Raw genomic sequence first — 26108 nt, 5'->3', positions numbered from 1 at the left:
ACTCTTAAACACTGTTTGTTTTTGATTATTTACTCTCCTTTGTGCTGGTCTTTTAAATATGAATAAACACTGCAATGCTGATCCATGTTTGCTGTCAAATGTTAATCAGGTGCAAAAAAGGCTGATAAAGATTGAGAGGGGGACAAAGAAGAAAAGAATACAATGAGAAATTGATTTTCACGGTTTAATTAAAAGATTAGTGGTTACCTCATGCTGACCCCACTGAGGCAGAGCTCAGGTTTGTGAAATGTGTTTTCATTGGTCATAAGTTTTCTTTCTTTTTTGGTTACAGTCCAGGCGGGTTTCCAACCCTCAAACTGCACAAAGTGAATTTGCAAATATAAAATACATCTAATGGAAAACGTCAATTTCCAACACAGTTATTATGCTCGCACGAGATAGTATTTCAGCCAATTCGAAAAAGCTGTCACGCCTACGTGACTTCCGATTGGAAATAATGACGGCTAGTGTGGTGGCTGTTTGATTAAACCGCTGTGTACTGAATTACAAGAATTTCAGTCAGGGCTGCGATTAACAATTATTCTATTATGGATTCATCTGTTGATTATTTTCTTGATTAATTGAGTTGTTTGGTTTATAAAATGTCAGAAAAGGTGAAAAAAGGTTGATCATTGTTTCCCGAAGCCCAACATGGTGCCTCAAATGTCTCATTTTGTCCACAACCCAGAAATATTTACTTTACTGCCATAGAGGAGTTGAAAATACCCCTCAAATATTCAAATTTAAAAAGCTTTTTCCTCTTAAAAAATACTATAAAGTGATCATCAAATTAGTTAACAATTAATGTAAGAGTTGACAGCTAATAGTTTAATAGATTAATCATTGCATTTATGAAAACATTTATGAAAATCTGTATTCTGTGCTTGTTTTAGGTGACGGTGGAGAACTTCCTGCGTGTTTTGACCGGCAGGCTGCCGCCCAGCACTCCTCGCTCAAAGCGCCTCCTCTCTGATGACCGCAGCAACATCCTCATATACCTGACAGGTAATTAAAGGACAAATCCACACTCACATACACCACTGACACTCTTCAATTAGAGCGAGAGCTTTTTTAATGACTAAAACATTGCCGTGCACGCACTCTTGTCTGCACCTGTGCTTCAGTTAAATAATTGCTACATTTTCCAGAATGACTTTCAACACATAGAAAAGTGATGCACACATATACCTTTTTACTTTAAGTTGTATTTGTAGGCAAAAGAGAGCAACTTTATAGCAAGGTTTCTACCAGGAAATTATCACGAATTGTTGGTTAAAAAAAGTAACTTCATGAAAATAGAAAGTATATATAATATTTTTTCAAGGTTTCATTTTGAAAAGTGCATTTTGTGTGCAGAGTGATATGAGTGTGTGTAATATTAAAGCGGGCCCTAAGGATTAAATATGAAGAAGATAGATATAAGATATAAGAAAAAGCACCTCTGCTGTTTTTCCTCAAAGATTAACTTGACATTAGGTCAGCTTAAATAACTTTTATGAAGACAGCAGAGTTTTTCTCATTGAGGAAAAAGGGATATTTGTATATCATCCTAATTGCACAGAACAGTATTATAGTGTTTTTGGAGGGATTGTTTGTTGACCATAATCACAATGAGTACTTCACATCATATGAGTCGTATGTTTTTAGACTGAAAGATTCAGTTTATATCAAACCTTTTTTCTCATCTCTTATTTATTTGTGGCTGAATGGAGCCACAATCCTCTCTGCTGTAGCCGAGTTTGAGTTGTTTCTCCCACACAGTGCTTACTGCTGCCAGCCCTGTTCATGTTCATCTTGTTATTTTCCATTTTGGATCATATTTTTGCATTATGAATCAGAGATGAATGAATTATTAAAACATGTATGTGTGTTTAACAGGCCACGGAGGAAATGGCTTTCTGAAGTTCCAGGACTCTGAGGAGATAAGTAATGTGGAACTGGCTGACGCTTTTGAGCAGATGTGGCAGAAAAGAAGGTAAATAAACTAGAAAACGACATGAAAATGTGACAGAAAAAGTCTTTCTGAAGTAACATCAAATGCTGTGAAGCCCACTGCAAGTCCACTTTACTTGGTCCGTCTTTCCTCCACGGACCAATTAGCTGTGCAGCGTGTCAACAGTCATTTAATGACGTGAAACATAATAAGCTATAGATGAGAGCATCTTCTGTAGGAGCGTTTCCCGAAGAGATGGAAGAAATTCTCTGTGGGTTTACCACTATTCAGAGCCCTTTCAGATCACATCTCACATCTCTTCTCATTTCATGCGGTATTAATGTAAAAATATTGGTTAGAAAATCTTTTGTACCTCTGTGCCAGTGACAGGCGTGGCTGGAAGCATTATGTTTTGGCTTGTCTGTCTGTCCATCTATCCACACCAGCTATGTACACAATAACTCAAGAACGCCTCGAGGGAATCTCTTCAAATCTGGTACCATCGTCCACTTGGGCTCAACAGTGAACTGATTACATTTTGGTGATCAAAGGTCAAGGTCACTGTAACTTCGCATCTGTCTAATGCCCTGTTTAGACGACAATGGCCCTACTAAAAACTGAAGTTTTTTTTTAAATATCTGCGCTCATATGCTAACATTGTGTCGCAGGATCTGTGCATTGCCACTTTACGAAGTGACAGAAAAGAAGGAGTTTTAAAAAGATCACGCTCTGGAACCTGCTTTCAAAAGTTCCAAAATCACCGTTAAAGATGTCTTTAAATAAGTTCAATTTTTTTGTGAGCAAACCCCAGTAAAATGACTCATTTCACTATCTGGATTTAAGCCATCCATTTTAATAACATTTGCAAAGTCTAAAAGAGCTGCAGCATTACATTTAAGCCACTCAAGCTAGCAAAGTGCCAAACCGGAAGTCAGCCGCTCCGCCAGCAGACGTTATCCATTTGGGCACAATCGGCCACGCTGGGATGCTGTAAGTCTCTTGTGCACAATCCTTATGGGCCAGTAGATCTGAGTATTTTATGCCCAGAAAAACAAGCTTGTTTTTTTCATGTGTCAGTGAGGCACATGAGGGGCCCCACTTCTGTGGCTGTATCCAGCCTTTCTTAATACATCCATGATCCTAACAATTTGCTAGCGCTGTTACTTCAGGTATTAAGACATCAAAATTTCAGCTCCTCCATCATGTCTTCTTCTGCTCCGTGACCCACTATTTGATCAGCCAAAGCCAGGTGGCAGCCGCCAGAAGTTGAAAATGAAAAATTTGCAGTGAAATATTTGTGTGCTTGCACATAGATGTAAATCACTGCTTCCCTGCTGCCGCTTTTCCCTCATTGAAATGAGGCGGCGAGTTACTGTGCGGTGATGTGAAAACCCCGCAACTCAAGAGTTCATTGGCTCATTTTAACAACATTTCATACAAATGTCTAATAGGATAAAGTGATGAAGTGATGGCATTTTGTATCCAAAGGTCAAAGGCCATTAATCAGCATCATATATCAGGAACAGAAGAGGAAACGGTCCAATGCTGAATTTGTAGCCTTGAAACTGAGCTGACTGTAAAGATCTTATGTGCTGCTGGGAGGAAGATGTGTGTGAAGGATGCATGTTTTCATGTATGCTTCACACGTTATTGCAAACTGTAAATGCAACTTGACTGGGAGGCAAATAACTACCCGTTCTGTTGAAACTGCAGTAAATTTGACTTATTTCATGACCTAACTAATGAAACACATGGAAAATCACTAAAACAGCAAGGGGATTACTGTCATGCATTTATTAACACTGATTGCTTCTGTTTATAAATGGATCGGTTGCTTTTTAAGGTGCTGCGGTGTTTAATTTGTGTGAATTGCGAGACACTCAATGAGCAAAAGTGTCTCTCTGCTACCAGCTCCTCTATTGTCCTCCAAACCTATCAATAGAAAGTGTCTGGGTTACAGTCAGGCCCCGGGCTGCTGGATAAAAGCTTAGTGACGCCAGCTTTGATGCTGATGTGATAATTGCAGGCTTCAACTGCCAAATTACAGTCACCATAGAGACTTGGTCACCTCCCTTCATCATCCCCAGAACACCTCAGCTCAGTCATCTGGATGTAAAGTCTCATCATGTTTGCCTAAACAAGGGAAGGAAGTGAAAATTTCTCTTTGATAGAGGGAGAAAGGGAGGAAGGAAGAAAAAGCGGGAGCGACTGAGGAAACTGTGCGTGCGTGGGTGTGTTAGAGGGACTGAATGAAGCTATTGGTTTTTCTTGGTCACCATGGCAACTGCAGTATGAAAGATGATTTGTAGGTTTGTGTAATGCCAGGTTGTATTGGAGCGAATGGACATAGTGATGTGCTTGCTTTTCTGTCTCTGTGTGTGTGTGTGTGTGTGTGTGTGTGTGTGTGTGTGTGTGTGTGTGTGTGTGTGTGTGTGTGTGTGTGTCCAGGTACAATGAGCTGCTCTTCATCATTGACACCTGTCAGGGCGCCTCCATGTACGAGAGGTTCTACTCCCCAAACCTCATGGCTCTGGCCAGCAGTCAGGTTGGAGAGGACTCCCTGTCGGTGAGTAACCTGGCCTCGTGTGCAAGAGAGAAATTAAAAACCATCAATCAGGTTGTCATGTTTTCTAATAAGTTTGGTAGCACGGAGCAAATGAAGACTCCGCTTGAGTGCTGTGCTCATATGTACTCATCACATAATAGAATCCAAAATGTCAAACTCATGCACATTGGAATATAATAGATGTTTTCCTAAGCGGCTCTTTATAGAGTGCTGCAGGGATGACGTTTTTCCGTAGGACGATGTGGAAATTAGTGTCGCCCTGGTTTCCTCGTCAAAATGCCAGTGGGATTTTTGAATGGAAATGAATTTTATTTCGAATATGTAAAAAAAAAGAAAGGAAAGAATGAACATATAAACATATGCAACATACAGACATATCTGAAAAGGATTTATTACTTCTCCATCAGTTATTGAAAAACAATTGACCTGCTTCCATTTTTACATAGATTGAATTTTCTTAAACTTTATATAACTCTAGATAAACTATATATAACTATATGTAAACATATTTCTGTTGTTATTCAAAGTAAAAGAGGGAAGAGATGAAAAAGGGAAATAAATACTACCATACTAATACTAAATACTACAAAATGGAACAAAATAAATCATTATACAATAATCCCTGTAAATAATTGAACCTTGCGGACCTTGTTCGCCCATGTTTTTCATTTTTTGCACATCTTTTTAAATTGGTTAATGTTTGAACATTGCTTCAACACTATCTTTGAACTATTTCAAAATTTGACACCACAGATTGGAAAAACCTTTTAGAGTTGTCCGCATGCTGTGAATTATAAAATTTTATTTTTCTCTAGGTTTATAACCTGCAGTTTCAGTAAGTTATGTTTAACTTTAAACATTATTTGTGCAGTTTGCAATTCCGCACGATCCATGAATTTTAATAATTTAACTTTAAAAATAGTGTATTTGTGTGATTCCGATATCCGACATCGTGAATGATCTTTTTTGGAGAATGATCAATGAATGAAATGAACTGTTGTAGTTGTTGCCGCGGACCTCTGCACAGTAAAGTTACAAGTTACTTTCCAGATTCAGATAAATAATGCGGCATACTTACATTTGTTTTTGCCACTGGAAATGTTCTAGTTACACAGTGGTTGATGTTTAAAATCTCTTGAAACATGGAGGAGACTGACTATTTTCTTCATTCTTAAATGTTTACTTATTGTAAAAAAAAGCTGTTTAATCAACTGAGTCCTTTTGGTTTTAATCCCTGAAACTCTGTGAAGGACGATCAGCTTTACTTCACTGCATACATGTCACAGGTCCCAGAAGACCTGACACCAGACATGCTTTTTGACATGTGCCCCCCCACATTGCAGAATGACACCCACGTCACTCTGCATCACGCACTTTGCCTCCCTGATCATGGGTGAGGAAAAAAAGGCACGGTCTGAAGACAAGTTGTCAAAACATTTTTCTTTTGATGTCGTCACACAGCAGCAGTGTTCTGAATTTCATCCTGATCTCTAATTACAAAATAATCAGTGTTCTTCATCCCATGTTTACAAAACTTCTGTACCTCAGTTAAAGGTGATGGCAGTCACTCATTATGGCCGCCTGCCACCTGATTCAATTCCTCAGATTCACCAAAAACAAATGCAGTTACAATGTTTGTAATATTTCTGTTTGTTCGGCAGCTTTAGTTTGGCTTTCATTTTTTAACTTGTCACAGTGTCAAACTTTACTTATCAGGCTTTGATAGTAGCTTCAAAATTACACTGCAGACTGTAATTACACATCAAAACAATGTGACCTTTTTGTTGCGATGTTTCCTGAGGGGAATTCATCATTTGTGGGGGGTGACACACGACTGTTGCCTTGTTTTCATAGTCAGAAGAAAACAAATTTAAATGTGTCCAGAGGCTAAAAACACACCGAAAACTGCCACCAAACCACCTGTGCTGATAAACTGCTGTTGGATATTGAATATTTGTATTCTTGTATTTCTAGCACCAGCCAGATTTGGCAATAGGAGTCCACTTGATGGACCGTTACACCTTCTACCTGCTGGAGTTCCTGGAGGACATCCACCCTGCAAGCAAAGCCAACATGAATGACCTGGTGAGGATGCGTGTGCTTTTATCCCCTGTCAGAGACGTTAAATATACCGTGGAGCAGTAACAAATGTTTATTTCTGGTAAAAAAAGTTAATCTTATACTGTATATATTATTACTTACCTTCATTTTAAAGTAACAGGTTATCTTACAGTGTTACCTTCTGTGCAGATTAATGTGTTAATTGTTGCACAACTTTTGCATTTCTCTCTCCAAATAACCTCAAAACCAACTCAAGGCATTACAAAATGGAAGAGGGTCATTCTTATTTTTTTTTAAAGTTTTAACTGCACATCAAAACATGCACATCAGTATACAAATATGCATCCCCTCACACAGTTGCACAGACATAGAAAATAAAATAGACAATGGCAACAACAATTTTAAAAAATATAATAGTATTAAACAGATTTCAAATAAAGTAATAAATAATAAATTATTTGGATAAAAAAATGAATAATTAAATCATGAAATACAAATAACATTGAAAAATAGAATGTAAGTAATATAACAGACATAAAAGTAATAGGAAGAGGGTCATGTTGTTTCATAGCGGGTAATCAAGAGACAGAAGAGCAGGTTTATTGCAGTTCATTCAGCCAAGGGAAATTTATTTTTAAAGCACGTTGTACCGAAAAGCAACCCAAACTGCTCTGCAGATTAATCAGGTCAAATCATTGTAGGCCAATCACAAAGCAAACGCAAAGAGCTGAACTATAGTAATTGCAATTCAATTTCAGTGTGATCTATAAAGTCCAATATCACAAATTACAATTAGCAATTAAATTCACAATTAGGGCTTTACAACATACGACGTCCCTCTTGTCCTTGGACCCTCACGGTGGACAAGGAAGGACTCCCAGAAAAACATTAACATACAAATCCAGAGGAGGGCGATATTGTACAGCCTGATGAACACTCTCCTCTGGAGCACATATCTGATCTGTTTATGAATTTTGTATGCACTGGTTACCACTTAACATTAAAATCACCTCCTATATTAACAATAGTGTGATGTTATAGAACAGTTAAATGGTCAAGAAAAGCCCTGAACAGTCAGAAAAAGGATCAAAATCGGATAAAATTAGCAGATATAGATCAATATTTGTCAGCCTATCATAATAAACAATTGCAGTGTGTTTTTATTCAGTCATCACACGTAATACAATAAGTACAAACAATACAAACTATGGAAAAAATCAACAGTCTATGTAATAAGTAGTGACTGAACCTGTTACGCTCATGTTTATATGCTTTTATGTGCATAAAATGCTTCATTTTCCTCATTCTGTCTGTGCTGGAGCACCTGTGTTCACTGTCTGTCTGAGATGCTCCATTTAAGCCCCCGAATATTGGCTGGATGCAGCATCTCAAATGAGAGGATTTGATTTTTTTAAAGTTTTAAACCATTTTAAGCACTTAATTAGCACTAACTTTATTATCAGTGGATTCTGTTCAGACAACACAGGGGATCTGAAAACCTCAATTTGGTAATTAAGTAGCTGAAAATAATGATTGTCAGATTAATCAATATAAAGAGTGGGAGAGTGTTGTTGATTATGTAAATGAAGCGCATGATGGTGGTTTGGGTGGAGGGATGGATGTGAGGGCGGAGAGTTGGTTTATTATTGTGGATTAATAGGTTAGAATAGAGCAAGCGTAGGAAGAGAATTTGCATTTTGCATCCTCCTACTCCTTTTTGGACATTTATTTATTATTTTTTTTAAGAGCGTCCTGGCAAAGACAGGCAACAACAAAAGTTACAGACAGACAATAATGAAAATAAAAAAAAATACAAAATCAAAATATGCAACTTAAGTTAAAAAGTTACCACAAGGACTAAAAAGTATGTGAATACACTCTATAAGTTAACCATAAAAACAAGACAATTAAAAGACCAGCAAAGATACACCCTGACACTGACATGAAATGTAAGTTATTGTTACTTATTGAAAACCTTTTATAAAAAAATCACAATTATTTTTTTCATATGCATAGTACTTTATTTATTTATTTATTAATGCTTGAAATAAAGTATATTCAATTAAAATTCAATTCATAAAGTGATCTTCAGTAAGTATAACAGATATTTGCGCCTTTATTCATTTTTTTTGTAGCTTATTGACTGTGGCAATCCAAAGTTATTTGGGGTTTGTTGCCTAAAATATTGACGATATCTGTCCTTCCCTCCTCTCCTCCTCTGTCTGCTGTTGTAATGTTTCTGGAGCTAAAGGAGTCAGATGAAAGTCACACAGGTCTCTGCACCTGAAGCAGAATGTCTGATACTCTGTTAAGGTTGTCGCTCTTTTGACACATGACGGCGGTGATGGCGAATACATGCTGCTCGGGGCCATGGCTCCATCTGAGCAGCACCTCCCTTTTCATCTTTTACACTCCTGCAGAGACCCCTGGCCCCAGAGACCACTCCTCCTCCTCCTCCTCCTCCTCCTCCTCCTCCTCCACGACACGGCCCAATCAAAACACCTTAACTCCTGCACTCAGTCCGAGCTCAATCAATGTGCGCCGACTAATGCTTATTATTCTTTCCAATTTTCCTGATTCTGGAGATGCAGTCTTTGTTCTTGAGCTATTTTGTGGAATTAAGAATCGATATTATGGATTTCCAAGACGAGCCCATCCAGTCCTCTTTTCTTTCTTTCTTTTTTAAATCCAGGCTGCAAAGACTTGTCCTTTGATAAAACAGAAATGGCCTTCACTTTCTTAACAAAATCCTCCACCAGTCCTCTGTCTTTCCAAGTCTTTTTTGGCTCATCGAGATAACGTTCACCTCGATTTAATGATTTTATTTATCTTTTCAAATGAAGAGCCCAGTCAGACAACACAGTGATGAATCACACACTTAAGCGGATTAACCCACAAGTAGTAACACACCTGGCACTGAAAGATTAGTAATTGACGATGACATGCACAAATGTCATGCTCCTTGGCGCTAAGCTTCTCCAAACACTTTTGCATATTTTGACACCTCCCACTGCAGCTCCAGCCATGTTTGATGCAAAAACATAGCAGACACAAACTCTTACACAGTGTCTGAGTATTAAAATCTCCTCTCTCCTGTTATTAATGCTTTTATCTAAAGCTCCTGGCTGCACCATGAGTAGATGTTTACAGTATTTACATAATCAGAATAAGTTATTAGGTTTTATTTGGTGGGTGGCTGTAATGAGAATAAAACTTTGGCTGTTGTTACATATTTGTAACGCACTGCTGCTTTTGTTTTGTGTGCTTCCCCCAGTTCAAAGTGTGTCCCAAGAGCCAGTGTGTGTCCACACCAGGCCACCGTACTGACCTTTTCCTGAGGGATCCAGGAAGTGTGCTCATCACTGATTTCTTTGGTAGCGTGCGCAAAGTCGAAATCACCACGGAAACCATCAACTTGACCGACCCCATCAAGCAGGTGGAGCAGAGGTAAGCTGAGTTTGCTTTTTGTTATTACTGTGAAGTTTTCACTCACCTTTACATGACAGTGACTATATATGGGCTTCCCATGGTCATGGAAAACCTGAAAAAGTCATGGATTTTCACAACTACATTTTTCCAGGCCTTGAAAAATCATGAAATCAGAGTGATTCCCCGATGACTGACTGATTCCTCTTCATACCACCTAATAAAGATATTTTTTAAAACAGTTTTTCTTTAAAACTATGCACTATTCTTAAGAAAAAACATACATTATGATGCACTGCAAATATCATTAGGTGATTCTGCTCGCAGTAATACTTTGTGAAAGTTGGCGTTCCTTTTAGCTCTAAAGTGAAGTGATCTCTGAGGTGGATTAGGGACAACCTGGATGTAAAAATCTTAATTGAGGTCATCCTCTCTTGGTTTTAATTGAAGTGCTGCGGGCCAAATTCGTTTTACATTCCGTTCCCAACTTAGTAGACTTTGATTTCTATTTAGCACATCTCTCATTAGCAATATTGATTCCTCCAATAATGATGTGTTGAGTGTTCGGTCTCTTGGAGAGTAATCCTCACAGAGGATGTTGCTATGGCTACCCTGTAGGTGATTTGAGACCTGATTTTTAAGGCTGACTGATAAAATGATTGTGTGAGGTTATAATATGGGTCTTTTAGATGGTAATGCTCTATTTCACAGCAAAATGAAGATCATAATTAGACATTTTCCTTGTTTGGCTTCAGGCTATAATTCAGTAACTCTTTGTGGCATTTAGGGAGCAGAGGTGCTTCTGATCTGTGGCGCCACCTTGTGTTGATCTGGACAAACTGTATCTAAATTGAATTTGGCATGTTCAATCAATCAATTAATCAGACTTTATTTGTATAGCACTTTTCATACAAACAGACTGTAACACAAAAGACACACACTCAAATAAAAACAAGACTCTGTGATTAAGTGATGCACTAAAAAATAAGAGAACTTATTAAAACCAGGAATGTAGGAAGCGCTACCATACCTGAGGAAACACCTGAAGCAGAATAAAATCCTATAAATACTGTAGATAGACAAAAATTAATAAATAAAATGATAATAATAATAAAAGATAAATAAGTGAAATACTCAAACCGTAAATAAGAGGTAAATGACAAGATAGTGGCACCAAGTAAAATAATAAATAAATATTAAAAAAAATCATATAAATAGTTAACAGATAAATTGGTAAAGTTACATTACAAAGCCAAACTAAAAAGGTCGGTCTTGAGTTGCTTAAAAAAAAATAAACCCCATTTCTTTTACACATGCTGTGATAGATACATTTGCCCACTAGATGTCTGTACAGAGCTGTCGAAGTCTTACACGTCATCTGCTCAGCATCCTCTGAGCCAGGTCACATATTGTTTGCTTTCTCATATTAGCTCTCAGACACACTAATCCCATAATAAGGACAATCACCTGGAGTTTTAGGAAAGGCACAGCTAATGCAGCAAAATGCAAACAGGCCTCCATATATTGACTCATTAGGCTGCGGGGAAGGAATAAATCGCTGTGCTCCACAAACAGATGTGATGTAAAATTAAAACTTTATTTCCGATTACGCTCCCCCCACTTCTATTAATTTCATTAAGATGGGATTTAATTGAACCACTGGGAGGTGTCATAGTGAAAGAATCTAATGTCGTCGGCTGCTAATTACTAATTAGAGGCAATTGCCATACCGATTTTAGTCATTAGCTGTTTTGGCCTTAGGCTAGTTAGTCATTGCACACAACTTCCCCCATTACTTTGTTATTGATTAGGGCCAACACATTAGGTCCACTGATCCCCCATGCAACACAGAAACACACAACCAGCGTTATCGAGTTGGCTGTTGCCCTAATTCAGTCCTAGAAAGAGACGTTTTATCTCCAATTCTGATGTAAGAAACCAGCAATCCCCTGATTTATTTGATGTTTAATGGAGCCACGATCCCTGATGCAGCAAAGCAGTCGAAGCATCTTTCTACTTTTAGGAATGATAGAAAACACCATTGTGGAAGTTCAAAGATATCAAGGAGGCTAACGACACTTTTAGTCATTTTGTCTGTCACATTACAATGTGTCGTTAGCATTAAGTGCTGGATGAGATAAATATTACACGAGGAGGGTGGGTGATAGAATATATGCCAGCAAAGTGAGAGAAAGGTTTGGTATACAAGGATATAATGAGGGGAAACAATGACTTTCATCACCGGCATGCTTATCAAGTAATGTAAATGAATGTTATTGTGTTTTGTCAGAAGAATATAAGAACTGCAGTTTTCAAGGTGACAGTGCGCTCGTGATAAATATGCACATAATAACAATATTCAGAGGGAGATTAGCCATGGAAGAAGCACCTGTGAAATGACACCAGAATAGCTCTTTTGATAATCTTGCAGGGTCTTGGTCTTGTAATGCTCTTGTTTTCTTTTTTCCCTGTCATGATATGAGTTGACTGCATGTTGTCAACAAACTGGCATCTAAAAAAATCTTTATTTCTTCTAGTAACATAAAACTGAAACTGTGTGCTAAGATGATGAAATCCAGTAAATCCATTTTATGTACAAAAACATAAAATATAAGTGTCTCTCTCGACTTCAATTATGGGGAAGACCAGAAATACAGCAGGCGATTGGATCTGCAATTATTACTGCAGCATGTATGTGTCAATTCACAGACAGTAGGCGGGTTTCCATTAACCCTCAAATTGCACAAATTGAAATTGCAAATATAAAAGATGCCTGATACAAACACATCAATTTTGACAAAACTCCCATGAGGTGGTATTTCAGGCAATTCTAAAAAGCCATATTTTGCAAAACTGCAATGGAAACACATTCTTCGCTTTTATAGGTCACATTATGAAGGTGTTTCTCTCAGGCATGATGCAGCAGGCGCTACAAGAGATGTTATTGCATAGCATAATTCTTCAAAAGTTGATCAGCCGGAAGTTTTGAATCCACAATTCCTCTGTAAAATCGTCCACTATCACCTCCCAGAAACCCCTTATATGTGGCCACTCCCACGTATAAGGGGCTTGCCTTTCCATTTTAGCTTGCATAATACGCCTTCATCGCCTTTGACTGCATAACATCGCGAGAGAAGTCGCATAATGTCACTCCATGTAAACAGTTATCTTCAAGTTGGCATTCCTAAATTATGGCTTAAGTTTTGTGCAAATCTGTAAAGGAAACCCACCTAGTGTTGAGGGGGTTAGTTTTAAAACACATTCCTCTAAAGATTACTAAATTAATGTATTTAAGTAATCTAACATTCTGTTAGATTACTTAAACTAAGTGTCCTAAATAATTTGGATTACTTTTGAAAAACTTCAAACTGAGCTCATCATTTTGGTTCTTATTCTTCGCCAAAAACACACTCCTGACAATGTCCTGGTTGTGCATCTCCTCTGCTGTTGTGGTGTGGTACATGCACTGCACACACTTTTTAATCTGACAGTGGGAAATGTGCCTCATATGAATTTTTCATCGTGTCCTAACAGCAAGCGAGTCTCACTTTCTGTCTACACTGAATCTTTTAAACATGCACTTCTGTTTTGTCTTTAAACAAACCATGTAAACTACCAATCGGCTGTGCACTTGACTGGAGACGCGACCACTTAAAAGATGTGCGAGTGCTTTCTGTCATTCTGAGCTTGTGCCATTTAAACAAAAAACACATTTTATATTCTGATACTTACTGGAAATGACATAAAATATAGCCAACAGCAAGTAAGTTGTTATGCGATTGTCATTTAGCAGAAACATTCAGCTCCCTGGCGATCTTCTTCCAGCCAGCTGCCTCTGTATTTAGGTTTTTGCAGTTAATAAAGACGTATTGTGTAGATAGTTTGCCAGTTCAACTTCATGAATCAGCTGTTTTTTGATCATCCCAGAGCTTTCAAAGCGAGCAATATATATAGGTGGAAACAGGGCGTCCAACAAAAGTTCAGCTTAAAACGTCAGTACTGCATCACTTGTGGCAAATTAGATCTCTGATAGAAAACAACGCAGTCAAATCTTCCTTGCTAGTGTCGAAGTGAATAAAACAAATACAAATAAAGCAATCCTTTCAAGTGGTCTATTTTTAAAGACACTAATTGTATTCTGAATACTGCCAATTTTAACTGTATTATTTTATATTTAAAATCTGTAACTTACTTCCCAACCCAGTCCACAGAAAACTATTTTTACTACTACTACTACTACTACTACTACAACTACTACTACTACTACTACTATTTTTTTAAATGCCAAACATTTGCTGGTCTGAGCTTTTTACATCTGAAGACTCTTCTGCTCTTCTGTCATATATAATAGGACACTGAACATCAAGCAGTTCCAGTTGTCACCTTAAGCTCTAATTAAAATGTGAATTTTTCACTTAATCTTCTTCATAATCAGTTAATTGGGAGAATAATCTGTGGATTATCAATAAAGAAAATAATCGTTAGTTGCAGCTCTACCCTCAGTAATCAGCTCGCTTCCTTTTAAAGAAATAAATCTATTATGGATTGGGTTGGGATTGGTTTTTGTCTATAAAATCATGACTGAGCTCGGTTAAATCCTTTGCCAACACATCTGGATCATCTCAAAAAAAGCAATCACAAGAAGGATCGTTATGAGACCTCTGTGAGGACATCACTGGTAATATTAAATAATAGCGTTTCATAAGACCTGAAAATGGGTTGTACTGAGCTCCCTGTGTTCCCACAGAGAAAATATCACAGATGTCCTCCGAAACAAGCTGTTATTAAATATAGTGCTGCTTTAATCCACTTTTGTCAGTTCATGCGGCCACCCAGACAAGTGCAGCAGGATATTTAGAGAAGATGGGTACATGTGTGTTCGGGAGTGTAGGTCTCTCCTACTCGTTCTCTTGATGTTCTCGTCCCTCTTTTATTCTCTCTTCTCCTCTCATCCATTTCTAAACGGCCGCTTTTTTCCCTCAGAACAAGAGCTTCCATTAAGTGAATTGCTCTTGATGGAGAGGACATTTTAATGGACCCCCTCAGTCCTCTTCATTATACATGGGCTTAACAGTGTAATGACATTGTCTAGTTGCTCACTTCCAGCCATAGGTGCTTGTTGACCAAAACATCATAGTTATCTTGTGGGTCACAAACCTCCAACGATAATGTCAATTATCAAATTAAAGCTGAATTCATATCCTGTTTGTGGAATGAAATACATGTAATGCAGTTTGTGGCCTGCAGCGCTATAAATGTCAAAAGGAAATTTGATCGACCTAAACACAGGGTTTTAGGTTCATGAAAAATCTGGAAAAAGTCATAGAATTTGTAAATCATAATTTCCAGGCCTGGAAAAGTTTTGGAAAAGAATTATACCCTGAAAGCCATGGGCCTTTGATTCACAAACCTGTATAATAACACATGATGTGTTCAAGGACTGATGTAATTTTTTTTTTTTAAATCCTGGGTTTTTTTTTTTTTTTTTTTTAACAGTTTCTCATTGTGATAAATGGTGTTATTTTTGGTGATTTTTAAGGAAAGAAAGCATGTTTTCTCTTAAAAATTATATATTTTTAAAAAACAGAATTGGATTTTTTTTCTTTAAAAATTGCCAAAAATTAAAAAACAAAAAGAGAAAGAAAAAATAACTAACCAAAAAAAAGTAAGAAAACTTGCCTTCCTGTATGTTTAGAAGGCATGTTTTCTTTGAAAATCACCAAGAATTTTTATAGAAAAAAAATTTGCCTAATTTGAAAAACAAAAACCCTCCAAAAATATACAAAATACATTTAAAGCTGTATGCCCCTCCACTAAAGCCAAAATAAAAAAAACATAAGTCCCTCCCCTTTGTTTGAACAATTAGTAAACATGTCTCCCTGTTTTTGCACCACACTCTCCGCTCTCATAAATGATGAACAGTCCCTTAGTTATATGTAAATGTTCAGTTCTTACCCTGTTCTGAATTCATTATTGTTTCTAAAAATGCTAAAATGCTTTGAACGCTATGATGTAATGAAAAAGAGCTGATAAGGACTACAGATTGTTATTTCAGAGAATGTATGGTCTCTAAAATTTGGCAAAAAGTTATTAAAATTTAATAGAAACAATGTATATTAACCATGATATCCCATCTGTAGAATAAAGTGTATGTAATGTAATTTGCGACCTGCAGTGCTGAATAGAGTCTACAAAAGCTACTTGGGTCATTAAAGGAGCAGATGTTAAAAGGAAATTTGTTTGACCTAAAGATGGCAGCTGGAGGCAGCAGTGATACGGGAGCTGGAGGTGCAGGGAGGGGCCGTCACATCCATTAGAATCAGCTAAGTGGATTGAAAAATCCTCTCCAAAAATCTCTCTTTATATGGAAAATAAAGTGGAAAGTGGTTTGAATTAAATTAGAGTTCATCTCTTGTGCTAAATGAAAAAGGGGGGATATGGCGGTGAGACGTCGGTGCTCTCTGTGACATATTTCCAATGGCAGAAAGAGCCCGTAGCACACAGAGGGCTCAGCAGGAGATCGCCTCTCTGCCTGCCGGCTCGGCCAGTTTTCTTCTGTCTCTGTTCCTGTCTGTCAGAGCAACTTCTGCACTACCGCACAGACGCTGTGTGAAGAGAGACGGGCAGAGAAATGGAGCTGAATAGAAAGGGATAAAGACAGGAAAATAAAGGAGGAAGGGCAAAGGGAGCAAAAGCCGGAGAGAAAGAATTTAAACAAATGTAGCTCCGAAGGGAGAAAGACGAGAAGAAGGAGAACAGGTTGCTTCACACAGCAAGCGGTGGCTCACTGGGGGATATGGCCCACTTTGTCAGCAGCTGTCTGACCTGAACTTTCTTTGATTAGACGAAGACAGCCACTCAGTCAAACCTCCACTCGACTGTGACCTTTTAGCTGAGACTCTTCTTTCTGACTCACGACTGTGATGTTGGAGACAAACAGGCTTTGAAAAAAGATGTATGATGGAAGCACACAAACATGTCAAAACTGCCCGTGGCAGCGGTGGCGTATTAGTGGATCCAAGTCTTTGTAACGGTTTGTTTAACCCTTAGGAACTGTTTGTCACATTTTACATGCTTTTCATTCTTAATTTCTTGATAATTTTGTCTGTGTTCATGCATATGGCATACAGTTAGGCAAGATTGTCTATTTTATTTGAGCTTGGAATTTGCAGCTCAGCTCTTTCAATACGTTTTAAATGCACTGTGAACAAAATTGTTACATTCAACTGTTAAGAGCAAAAAAAATGCCATGGAAACCCATTCAAAATGCAATTTGTGATCAGCCGTCAAAATATAAAAACATGCATAGTATTTTTTCTGGGTACCATTCTGGGCTTTGCCTTGGAATTTGTAATTTTTACTGGTTTCCTCCTAATTACATCTTTTTTAAATTTTATTTTATTTTATTTTTAACCATATTTGGCATATAGAAAAAAATGGCCTGCATGATATTTCCACTAGGTGCACTGTCTCAATAGTGTTGCTGCCAGTCATTGACATATCCCAGGCTGTGGTAATCAAAAAATAATCATCTACTTAACATGAAGTACATTGAAAATTATTCTTTTTTTTTTTTTTCCCCATCTAAAAACATACTGGCATCATGACTAAAACCTGGCATTTTAAGGGTTACAATTCTGAAAATTAATGAATATTTGATATTTATGGTTAGGGCTGATGGCTAGTTAAAATATTGGTTAAAAAAATGAAAGAAGAAAATAATATTAATGTGTAATATTTTTTAAAGCTTAATTTTGAAAAACACAAGATGCACAAGCTGTTGTGCTGATCATGCCTCTTTTTCCACGATGTCAGCATGCTGTCTTTTTGCTGATATCTGATATACAGATAAATACCTATTTGACTGATACCAATATTGAGATCAATATATCCACTTTTTTTCCCACCTAATTTTAGTGATGATCAAGTCTCTACTGAAGAAAAATTAATGTCATATTTTGCGTACTTTTATCGTTATGGCCCAACAGTATATGGAGACATGAAATACAATGCTTTTCAATGAATGTAATCATTCATTGTGCTAAATAAGAAAAATACTTCAGTTTAGGGCTGATATTTTGTACATGTTCACTTTGTAAATTTAGATAAATAAATAAAAATATCAGTTTGTAATATTGACAGAATTTAACATGTTGGCCAATCCAATTTAATTTTAGAGCCATTATCTGCTAATACCGATGACAGGCTGATATTATTGTGCATCCCAATAAATCAAAGGACTTAGAAAAGGACGAAGAACCCTTTGAAGACCCCTCCTTTGAAGGAAAGAGCAGATGATATTTTATACTTTTATTACTGTCAAAAATTCCATGAAAAGAGCAAAATCAATGGTCTTGTGTGCTTAAACACTTTCTGACTTTCCAGACTGCTTACTGCCCTTTTGTTCTGACTGAAGATGCAAACATTTAAAAACAGTCCAAATATAAAACTTTAATTTTTAAAACGTAATTAAACCTAGAACAGCTGGGCATTGTGTTTTTAATTAAAACAGAACTGAAGTAAATTATGCAATTGTGTGGGATACTATTTTGAGACACGGATTTGGTGCTCTCGTGAGTATTTACAGCAGCAGGAGGGTGAACGTGGGTTTGAATCAAAATAAACCACAGCGCCCATGTTCAGTGTAATGATGGAACATGTAACCCAGTGTGGCTCATTAATGGGGTAGTTTTCATTAGAAAACAATGGAAGCAGGAGGGCTCTGTGACTAGTTCAATAACCAGTACTGTGTTTGAAAGGTCACAGGTTTAATACAGCTTGTCTCACATTAACTAATATCTATCCATCAACCGCCAGGCACTTACCTTTGTCCGTGTCCTTGAGCAAGACACTGAGCCTCAATCATTAATATAAGCCTCTGCAGCTCAGAGCATTAGTTCAATACTTTACATTTCAGTAGCTTTATTTCTAACTCACAATTCACAAATGTTTTATGGTCAGATTTCCTAAAGGAATGAAACACAGAGAAGCGTCCGTACTGTACTTTAAAAACTGAGCAGAGTTTTGTCCTTCGTCAGGTTATTCGTCTTTGTGTACTGGCCTTGGATACAAGGGTACACACACAGAGTTTCCCAGCTGTGTTAATTTATTTTTCTGAAATGATGCAACTCAGAAAACACATACTCTGACAGGCTGTTTGTTGCTCAGAAAACAAAAAACGTAATCTATCAAATCTTAAAAGATCCCCTCCACTCAAAAATGGCGTTTTCTTCTGTTCATTTCTCCTGACATGTCTGACCTTCACTAACTTGTATCTGTGTATAAGTTTGAGAGTTTTTTTCACATTTCTTTATTGAAGAAGGTAATGTCTGCATTTCTCTAAAATCTGAGATTCAGACGTACCTCGAGCGCCCCCAAATGCTAGATTAGGTATGTCATTAACACGAAAGCCAATAGTGTCCAATTATGGAAACACATATTGACTGCTGGAAAAAGACCATAACACAACACTAATAAAGAAACCCGAAACCTTCAGGACAGAGCAGATTAAAGAGTCAGCTTAAAAACAGCAATGATTTTTTTTTTCAAAATATACAAACTACATAGTCAGAAATTGACACAAAAGCACCAATTTACCTTAAAAATTACTCAGAAATAAATTAACCAACAATTAAATAAATTTGCATGTAACATTTCACATAAAAGTATAACTAATACCATTAAGTACAACAATGCAATCAAAGGAAAAAAATAATGAAAGACAGGATTAACCATAACAACATGGTCTATCATAGGGAGATTATTATTTAGTCATGTGGGAGGGGAGATTCTCCATGTTGATAAATATATTGCCATATTTTATATAAAAAATGTATCTTATTCCTCCGTGCGTAAGTTATCTTCTCTAGAGGAATACAACAGTTCACTTCTTTCCAACAGGCAATTGGAGATCTGACTTCCATCTCATTGAATGCATTTTTAGGCGATGGCCAGTCAGATTTCTGATGGAGCGGCTATGCCTGATATCAGAATGTGAGAGGTTGCCCAGAGGGTACATTTTGGGATCAATTTGGAAAGTAACTCCATGGCTTGTGGATAGAGCTCCACAGATCGCCTGCCAAAAGCCTTGTATTTTACTGCAATGCCAGGTGGAATGAAGAAAAGGTGCCTGAAATAGGCCACATCTAAAACAAAGGGGTGAGAGATTGGGGTTAATCCCACGTAGTTTGGAAGGAGCAAGATAAGTTTGATGAAAAAATTGTACTGAATTAATCAGTATCTTGAATTTAGGCAGTAATTATAGTTTCCATTTGTCCTTACATATAGACGTATATACACTTAACTGCGAGGATGGTTTTGAATCTCTTACAGTTCCACAGGATGTTTTGTTTTCTTTTTTTATTTATCAAGAAGGAAAAATGGCTTCACTTGCATCAGGTTGCACTGCATGTCATTACCTCGCTCTGAAATGGTCTGTTAATCACACACACACTTTGGCTTCACACACACACTGCCAACAGAAACACTGGAGTCCGTTCCTCTTCCTGACAGCCTTTCTTCATCACTGAATAATGGTGTCTCACGTAACAAAAGCTTAATGCCTCCCAAGTGCAATTGACTTAGTTCAGGTAAATGTTAAAAGAGGGCTGTTTTGTGTGTTTTGTCTTTCAGTCCTGTGAATGAAGAGCTGCAGAAAGTGACATACTCGTATGTGGACCAGCTGCCAGTGTCTGAGATCATCCATCAGGTAAGAGACCCTTACAATCACTGTAGGACTCACGAAAACAAAATAAACAGCCGATGTTGATTTAATCCGGACACTTTTTTATTTGCTGATCAAACCTCGACCTCTTACTTTTGTCGTCTTCTAAGACTTTTTTTTGCGTGGGCAGCCATTTATCCAGGCTCCTGTGGGGTTTTTTTGTAATTCAAAGTGTGTCCACGCCCTCGTCCTTAATTTGGACACAGAACAGAAAGTTATGTGCAACATCCACCAACAGATGTCTTTGTGTGGTTTCCATGGTGACAGCTCCAAGTGTGAAATGCAAGTGCCTCCTGGTCTCAGTGTGAAGGGGCCGCCGTGAAATCCAGGAGAATGGATAGGCAGGATTGTGGCGAGGAATTGTGCATTCACCTCATTCCCAAATGGATTGCGGCTTTCAGTCGGGCCGACCTTCACAAATGAACACCTATTCCTCCTCATTCCACCTTTAGAACGTGTGCTCTGCATTCAAAACAGACGGTCTCGGGTCCTCTGTATCACTCTTGTGAGATTTTCCATTAAGAGACTATTAAAAATACTATTTCTATACTTTCCCTTCAACTTGTGCCTCAGAAAAAGTAAAGAAGTTACATTAATCTTTGCCACAGGCAAGAGCAGACATTAGTGGTACTTACATTTGGGGTTTAGCTGTCTCTGAGAAAGCCACACTTAAAAACATTAATGTGACCCTCTGCACTGAAATATGTATCGCAGTATCCTTTCAGTAAGAGATTGTGTCAGAGAAGTCTCATTTTAACTCTGTAGTTATAGCAGCTGAATTGCACTTTGACAGCTACGTGTAGGCTGTATTTATTGCAGCACTTTTTGAATGGGTTGTATGTTATTGTACGCTTTTCTGTTATCGGGTCCAACCCCTACTTATGTACGCAGGACACTTCAGACTTTTGCTTTACGGTTATGTTTCACTTTCAGTGCGATTGGCATTCTGCTGCTCTGTCTGTGCCCAGAGCACACTCTGCACTTTGAGAGTGCGGTGCAATGAATAGCTGAACGATATATAGATAACAGTAGCTCTCCCAGTGAACGGTCCATCTCCAAAAAGAGATAATCAGTGCTTGGTGGCAGATGTTTTGATTGTGGTAGGACGCCACAAATAAATGACTGTGTAGGAAAACCCTGCGCAGTATGCGATAGAAGGAAGTATTCACAATTACGTGGTGGATATCCAAATAAAAAACACCAAAAGTTACTTTAGGGGCGACATGTAGCTTTACAGACACAATATACACAAAGGAACTTTAGCTCTTTTAGATCTTTTCTGACCATTGATCATTTATGCCATGTTAAAAATATGTCAGCAAACAACCTGTCTGTCTTTTTCCAAATCTCTTTAACATGAAATAAGGTCGACGCAAACTTGGCTGACGCTGGTGATCTGACATTAGAGTTACTCCTGTCACTAGCGTTCTGCTAACATTAACTAACTGAGTGTCATGTGTCTGTAAAGATTGTGACACCAAACTAATGAGTGTTTTTTTGCACTTTAATGCTTCTTTCACATTTTTTCTAAACCATCTTCAAGAACATGATTTTTCTTTAAACATAGATGAGCCTAGCACATAGCACATGGAAGTATAACAGGACTGGGGAAAGTTAACCGAGGCTCTGATGGGTATCAAGCTTGCTCAGTTATTATTGGAGCACAGAGCGAAGCTTAGGAAGGACCGACTGAGCAGTTGTTTCTTGCTTAAAGGCATTTAAACATACCAAGTAGTTTCAGATGCTGAAGTTAGACTTAAATCTAACTATCCTTTTGCTGTAGGAATCCGGCAGAACAACAGTCAATATCACTTCCCTCTTGATAAGTTAGCTGATACTGAGGAATCAAATTATGAAACAAACAACAAAAACAGCAAGTCATTTTTGAGGATAGATCATTTGAAATGCTCCTGGTTCAGATTTCATAGACTACAGTAGAGTTGCTGATGTTTGATTTGAAAAAGATGCTTGTGTCCGCGATGTAGACGGATACTAAACTGTTAGTGTTGATAGCAAAGGTCAGATCGAGCTGAACCGAGTAAATGGGCAAATAAAAAATAAATAAATCAGAGAAATCCTTGGGTCCTGCTACTGGAATCATGGCTGTCTGACATCGACTTTGGTGTGAACAATGGAGTCACAGTCAGTTGGCCCAGAGAAATGAAGCTGACCACAGGCCTGGGCCCTGTCAGATGCTTATTGAGTACCGTGATGGGAAACAGGAGGGGTCTCCACACCCACTGGCCCTCTGGGAAATTGATCGCTGAAGACTGCCTGAAAAGCCTGGCGAATGCAGGCCGGTTTCAGATCTGTTGCCCACTGCTCACATGAGAGCGCCCCGTAAACTGTGTCTGTAATTTTCGATACACAGAAGCAATCACGCTATTGAAAGCTCGCGCACAAACACACCCCATTAAGCCTCCGCCGTCTGCTACTTGGCTTCATATCTTGGCTTGCTCTCTTTTTTTTGTCTCTTCATCAATACATCTCTTTTCTTTCTGCCCCCCCGCCTCTTTTTTAAATGCATCCACACGAACAACGCACAAACACTCTCGTCGACCCTGCGACCCCTGTCAGAGATTTCGATTATCGGCTAGCTCTCCTGCTGAGCTGAGGATGGGAGTCCTGACAGACTGAGTCATCTCTCTCCCCTTCACCATAATCCATCTGCACTGCAGCAGAATGACCAATGTCCATAAAGCCTATTGACAGCCCTCCTCGTTTTGATTAGCCGTCATATTGTGCACAGCACTCTCTGAGATATCTTTGTTTTCATGCCATGGTGGCGGCTTTCTTTGCTGTCGCTGATCAGACGCACTCATCTGAAGAACTGGATGTGATTGAATCTCATAAGATTTGATGTCTAAAATATTCCCAAGTGGTTTGATTTCACTTGTGCCACCAACAAAAACAAATCTTTCTCGCCGTGTTTATCTTCTTAGAAAACCATTTTTCCATTTGCGAGTAGACCAGGCGACGGCTTGTAAATAGAAAAGTCATCAGAGTGAGTGACAGCGGATATATAAGCCTGCTGTATGGCGTCTGTGTACAAACTTCCCCTCATTGTGCATGTCGAAGTGTGTACGTGAGGAGTTGATTAATGCCCTGTCACCGTTGGCAGTTGTGTCGCTAGTGGTGACAGGGTGAGTCCCCTCTTCATGCCACCTTCTCTTCCCAACCTCACACATCTCATCACATTGCCAACACCTAATCACAATATGTTCAGTTCTGGAAATAACTAGAGGGAGCTCCTTTTTTTCCCCCCAATCTCTTGTGTATTTTACTTTTTCTGTTTTTTTCTGCCTCGCTGCTGTGAGTTCTGGTCTCTGGCGTCAAATTGTTATTTGTTCTTTTGCCAGCTTGACGCCACACCATATGGCTCCAGAGAATTGAAAATGGAAACACTGAAAATTAATGTGTTGCCTCCCTTCAATCTCTCGCCAAATCCCCCTACCCTCACTGCGCCTGCATCATTGACACTTTTTAAAAGTGGATGTTAAGATGTTGCTTGTGCTCAATAATTAAATACAATACCATGTAGAAAAGCAAAACATGCTTTACGAGAGAATAATACACCCACTGCTTTGACTCTTCCAGCACTTTAAATGTCCAGGCAATACAGTGGAGTGTCCTGGCAGCGCACAATGGCTGCTGTTCTGTCATCCAGCTCTGCACAACATAAATTTGCTGCAGTTTTGACCTTGGAGTGCCGGTGTTTGGCAGGGCGTTTCAGACCTCCCTCAACGACCATTAGCATCCTGCATGGCCATGTTAATTAGCTCCAATCAATCAGATGGGTAGCCGTTAATTGATTTTACTTGTGAATTGAATACGCAACACAAAGTGTGTGTAATGGCTGCTTGAGTCTAAGTCCCTGTCCTTGGCTGTGGGATGTGAATGGTTTCCTCAGTGAAGGTCAGGGAACAATCACCTCTTTTCTGCTCCTCGCTCTCATTTCAGTGCATAATATTTTTTCCCTCTGCCTCCCTTATTTCTGTTTCTTTTTCTCTGAAGAAGCTGCATTCTTTTCATTGTGTGGAGGTGAAAAACTCGTGTACAGAGAAGAAGCCTTCTTTCCATTTTTTGTGTTCTTGATTTCTATCCAAGGCTATCCAAATTTGATATTCAGAGCAGTTATTAAATTTGTTATTAAATCCAGGGCTGTATCAATTAGTCATTTAAGCAATTAGTTGGCTGAGAGAAAATCAGGAATTTTGATAACAAATTATCCGTTGAAGTCATTTATCAAGTGAAAGCTCCAAACACTCACTGGTTCCAACTTTATAAATGTGAGCTTTTGCTGCTTTTCTCTATTTTCTATGATTAAAAAAGTGAATGTGTGCTTTTTGGGCTGCTGGTCAGACAAAAGAAGAGATTGAAAGATGTCACCTTGGACTATGGAAACTGGCCATGGCCACAATTTTTTTCACAATTTTTTAAGCAGAGCTATAATACCAGTAAGTATTCAGGGCCAATATATCAACTGATATTTGCTTATTACAGATAAAGCACTTGGGTATATTGATGTTGATGAGGTTAGATTATTTGCAAGAAATCTTAGTACAGAAATGCTGAAGATACGTTTGATGTCAGGAAAAAAAAGAGTCAACAGTCAGCAAAAGAATCAATTAGGGGAGATTTATAAAGCGTATCTCAAAGAAGAAAGTCAAAGATTTCCATTAAGTTGAGAGATTGAGGTTTAGGAGCATCCTATACCCTTTGAGCAAAGGGACAAAGTCAGCCGCCATATAACGAGATGTTAAGATGTTAAATGATTGCTATTGCCATGTTATGCCATTCTACTGATGCATGTATGCCACACTAGAGAAAAACGGCTGTCATGCCCTTTTTGTTTCTGCAGTAGCGGCATGTTTACTAAAATCACACACTGGAGCAGCATGATGTTGCCGTCGTTCGCTTTTGTGTAAAGATGCATAGGTGGTGTAAAGAAGGGACTTTGTTGTGGTCCTTGCATGCAATCTCTGTAAAAAGGGCTAATGACTCTACATATGATACGATAGGATACGATAGAATACGATGCAATGCAATATGATGCAATGCGATACGATATGATACGATACGCTCAAGAATTTCACACATAGATGAAATTACACAAACAGCACATACCCATAAAAGCACACCAAACACTCATGACAATGGAACACATCACATAATAAGCACACTGATATTGGAGGATTAATTTATTTAAAAACTTTTTTTTTTAGCCTCAAAATGTCCTTACATGTGATCAAGAAAGACAGCAGGACGGCTTCTGGTGTCCCTCAAACCACCGGAGCTCATGGAAGGGAATACTCATAGGAAGAAAAAAAAAAGAGGAACTTATAGCCAAAAAACTGTGGTGCAAAAGATCCAAGTCCAGGCACTCCGGATGGTTTGAT

The 26108-nt window shown here is 38.3% G+C and overlaps 1 protein-coding gene across 1 annotated transcript in view; it reads left to right on the top strand.

Moving 5' to 3' along the window:
• The window catches only part of pigk (phosphatidylinositol glycan anchor biosynthesis, class K), a 37772-nt gene that overhangs the window by 2717 nt on the left and 8947 nt on the right, over window positions 1–26108 (top strand). The window contains exons 5-10 of the mRNA XM_042497803.1: window positions 894–1005; window positions 1879–1975; window positions 4382–4499; window positions 6474–6584; window positions 9835–10007; window positions 20619–20694. Coding sequence (XP_042353737.1) covers window positions 894–1005; window positions 1879–1975; window positions 4382–4499; window positions 6474–6584; window positions 9835–10007; window positions 20619–20694 — 687 coding nt within the window. The remainder of the gene's footprint in view (window positions 1–893; window positions 1006–1878; window positions 1976–4381; window positions 4500–6473; window positions 6585–9834; window positions 10008–20618; window positions 20695–26108) is intronic.

The sequence above is a fragment of the Plectropomus leopardus genome, chromosome 12 (genome assembly GCF_008729295.1).
Source record: "Plectropomus leopardus isolate mb chromosome 12, YSFRI_Pleo_2.0, whole genome shotgun sequence".
Classification (NCBI taxonomy): Eukaryota; Metazoa; Chordata; class Actinopteri; order Perciformes; family Serranidae; genus Plectropomus; species Plectropomus leopardus.
This window is presented reverse-complemented; position numbering and strand designations above follow the sequence as displayed.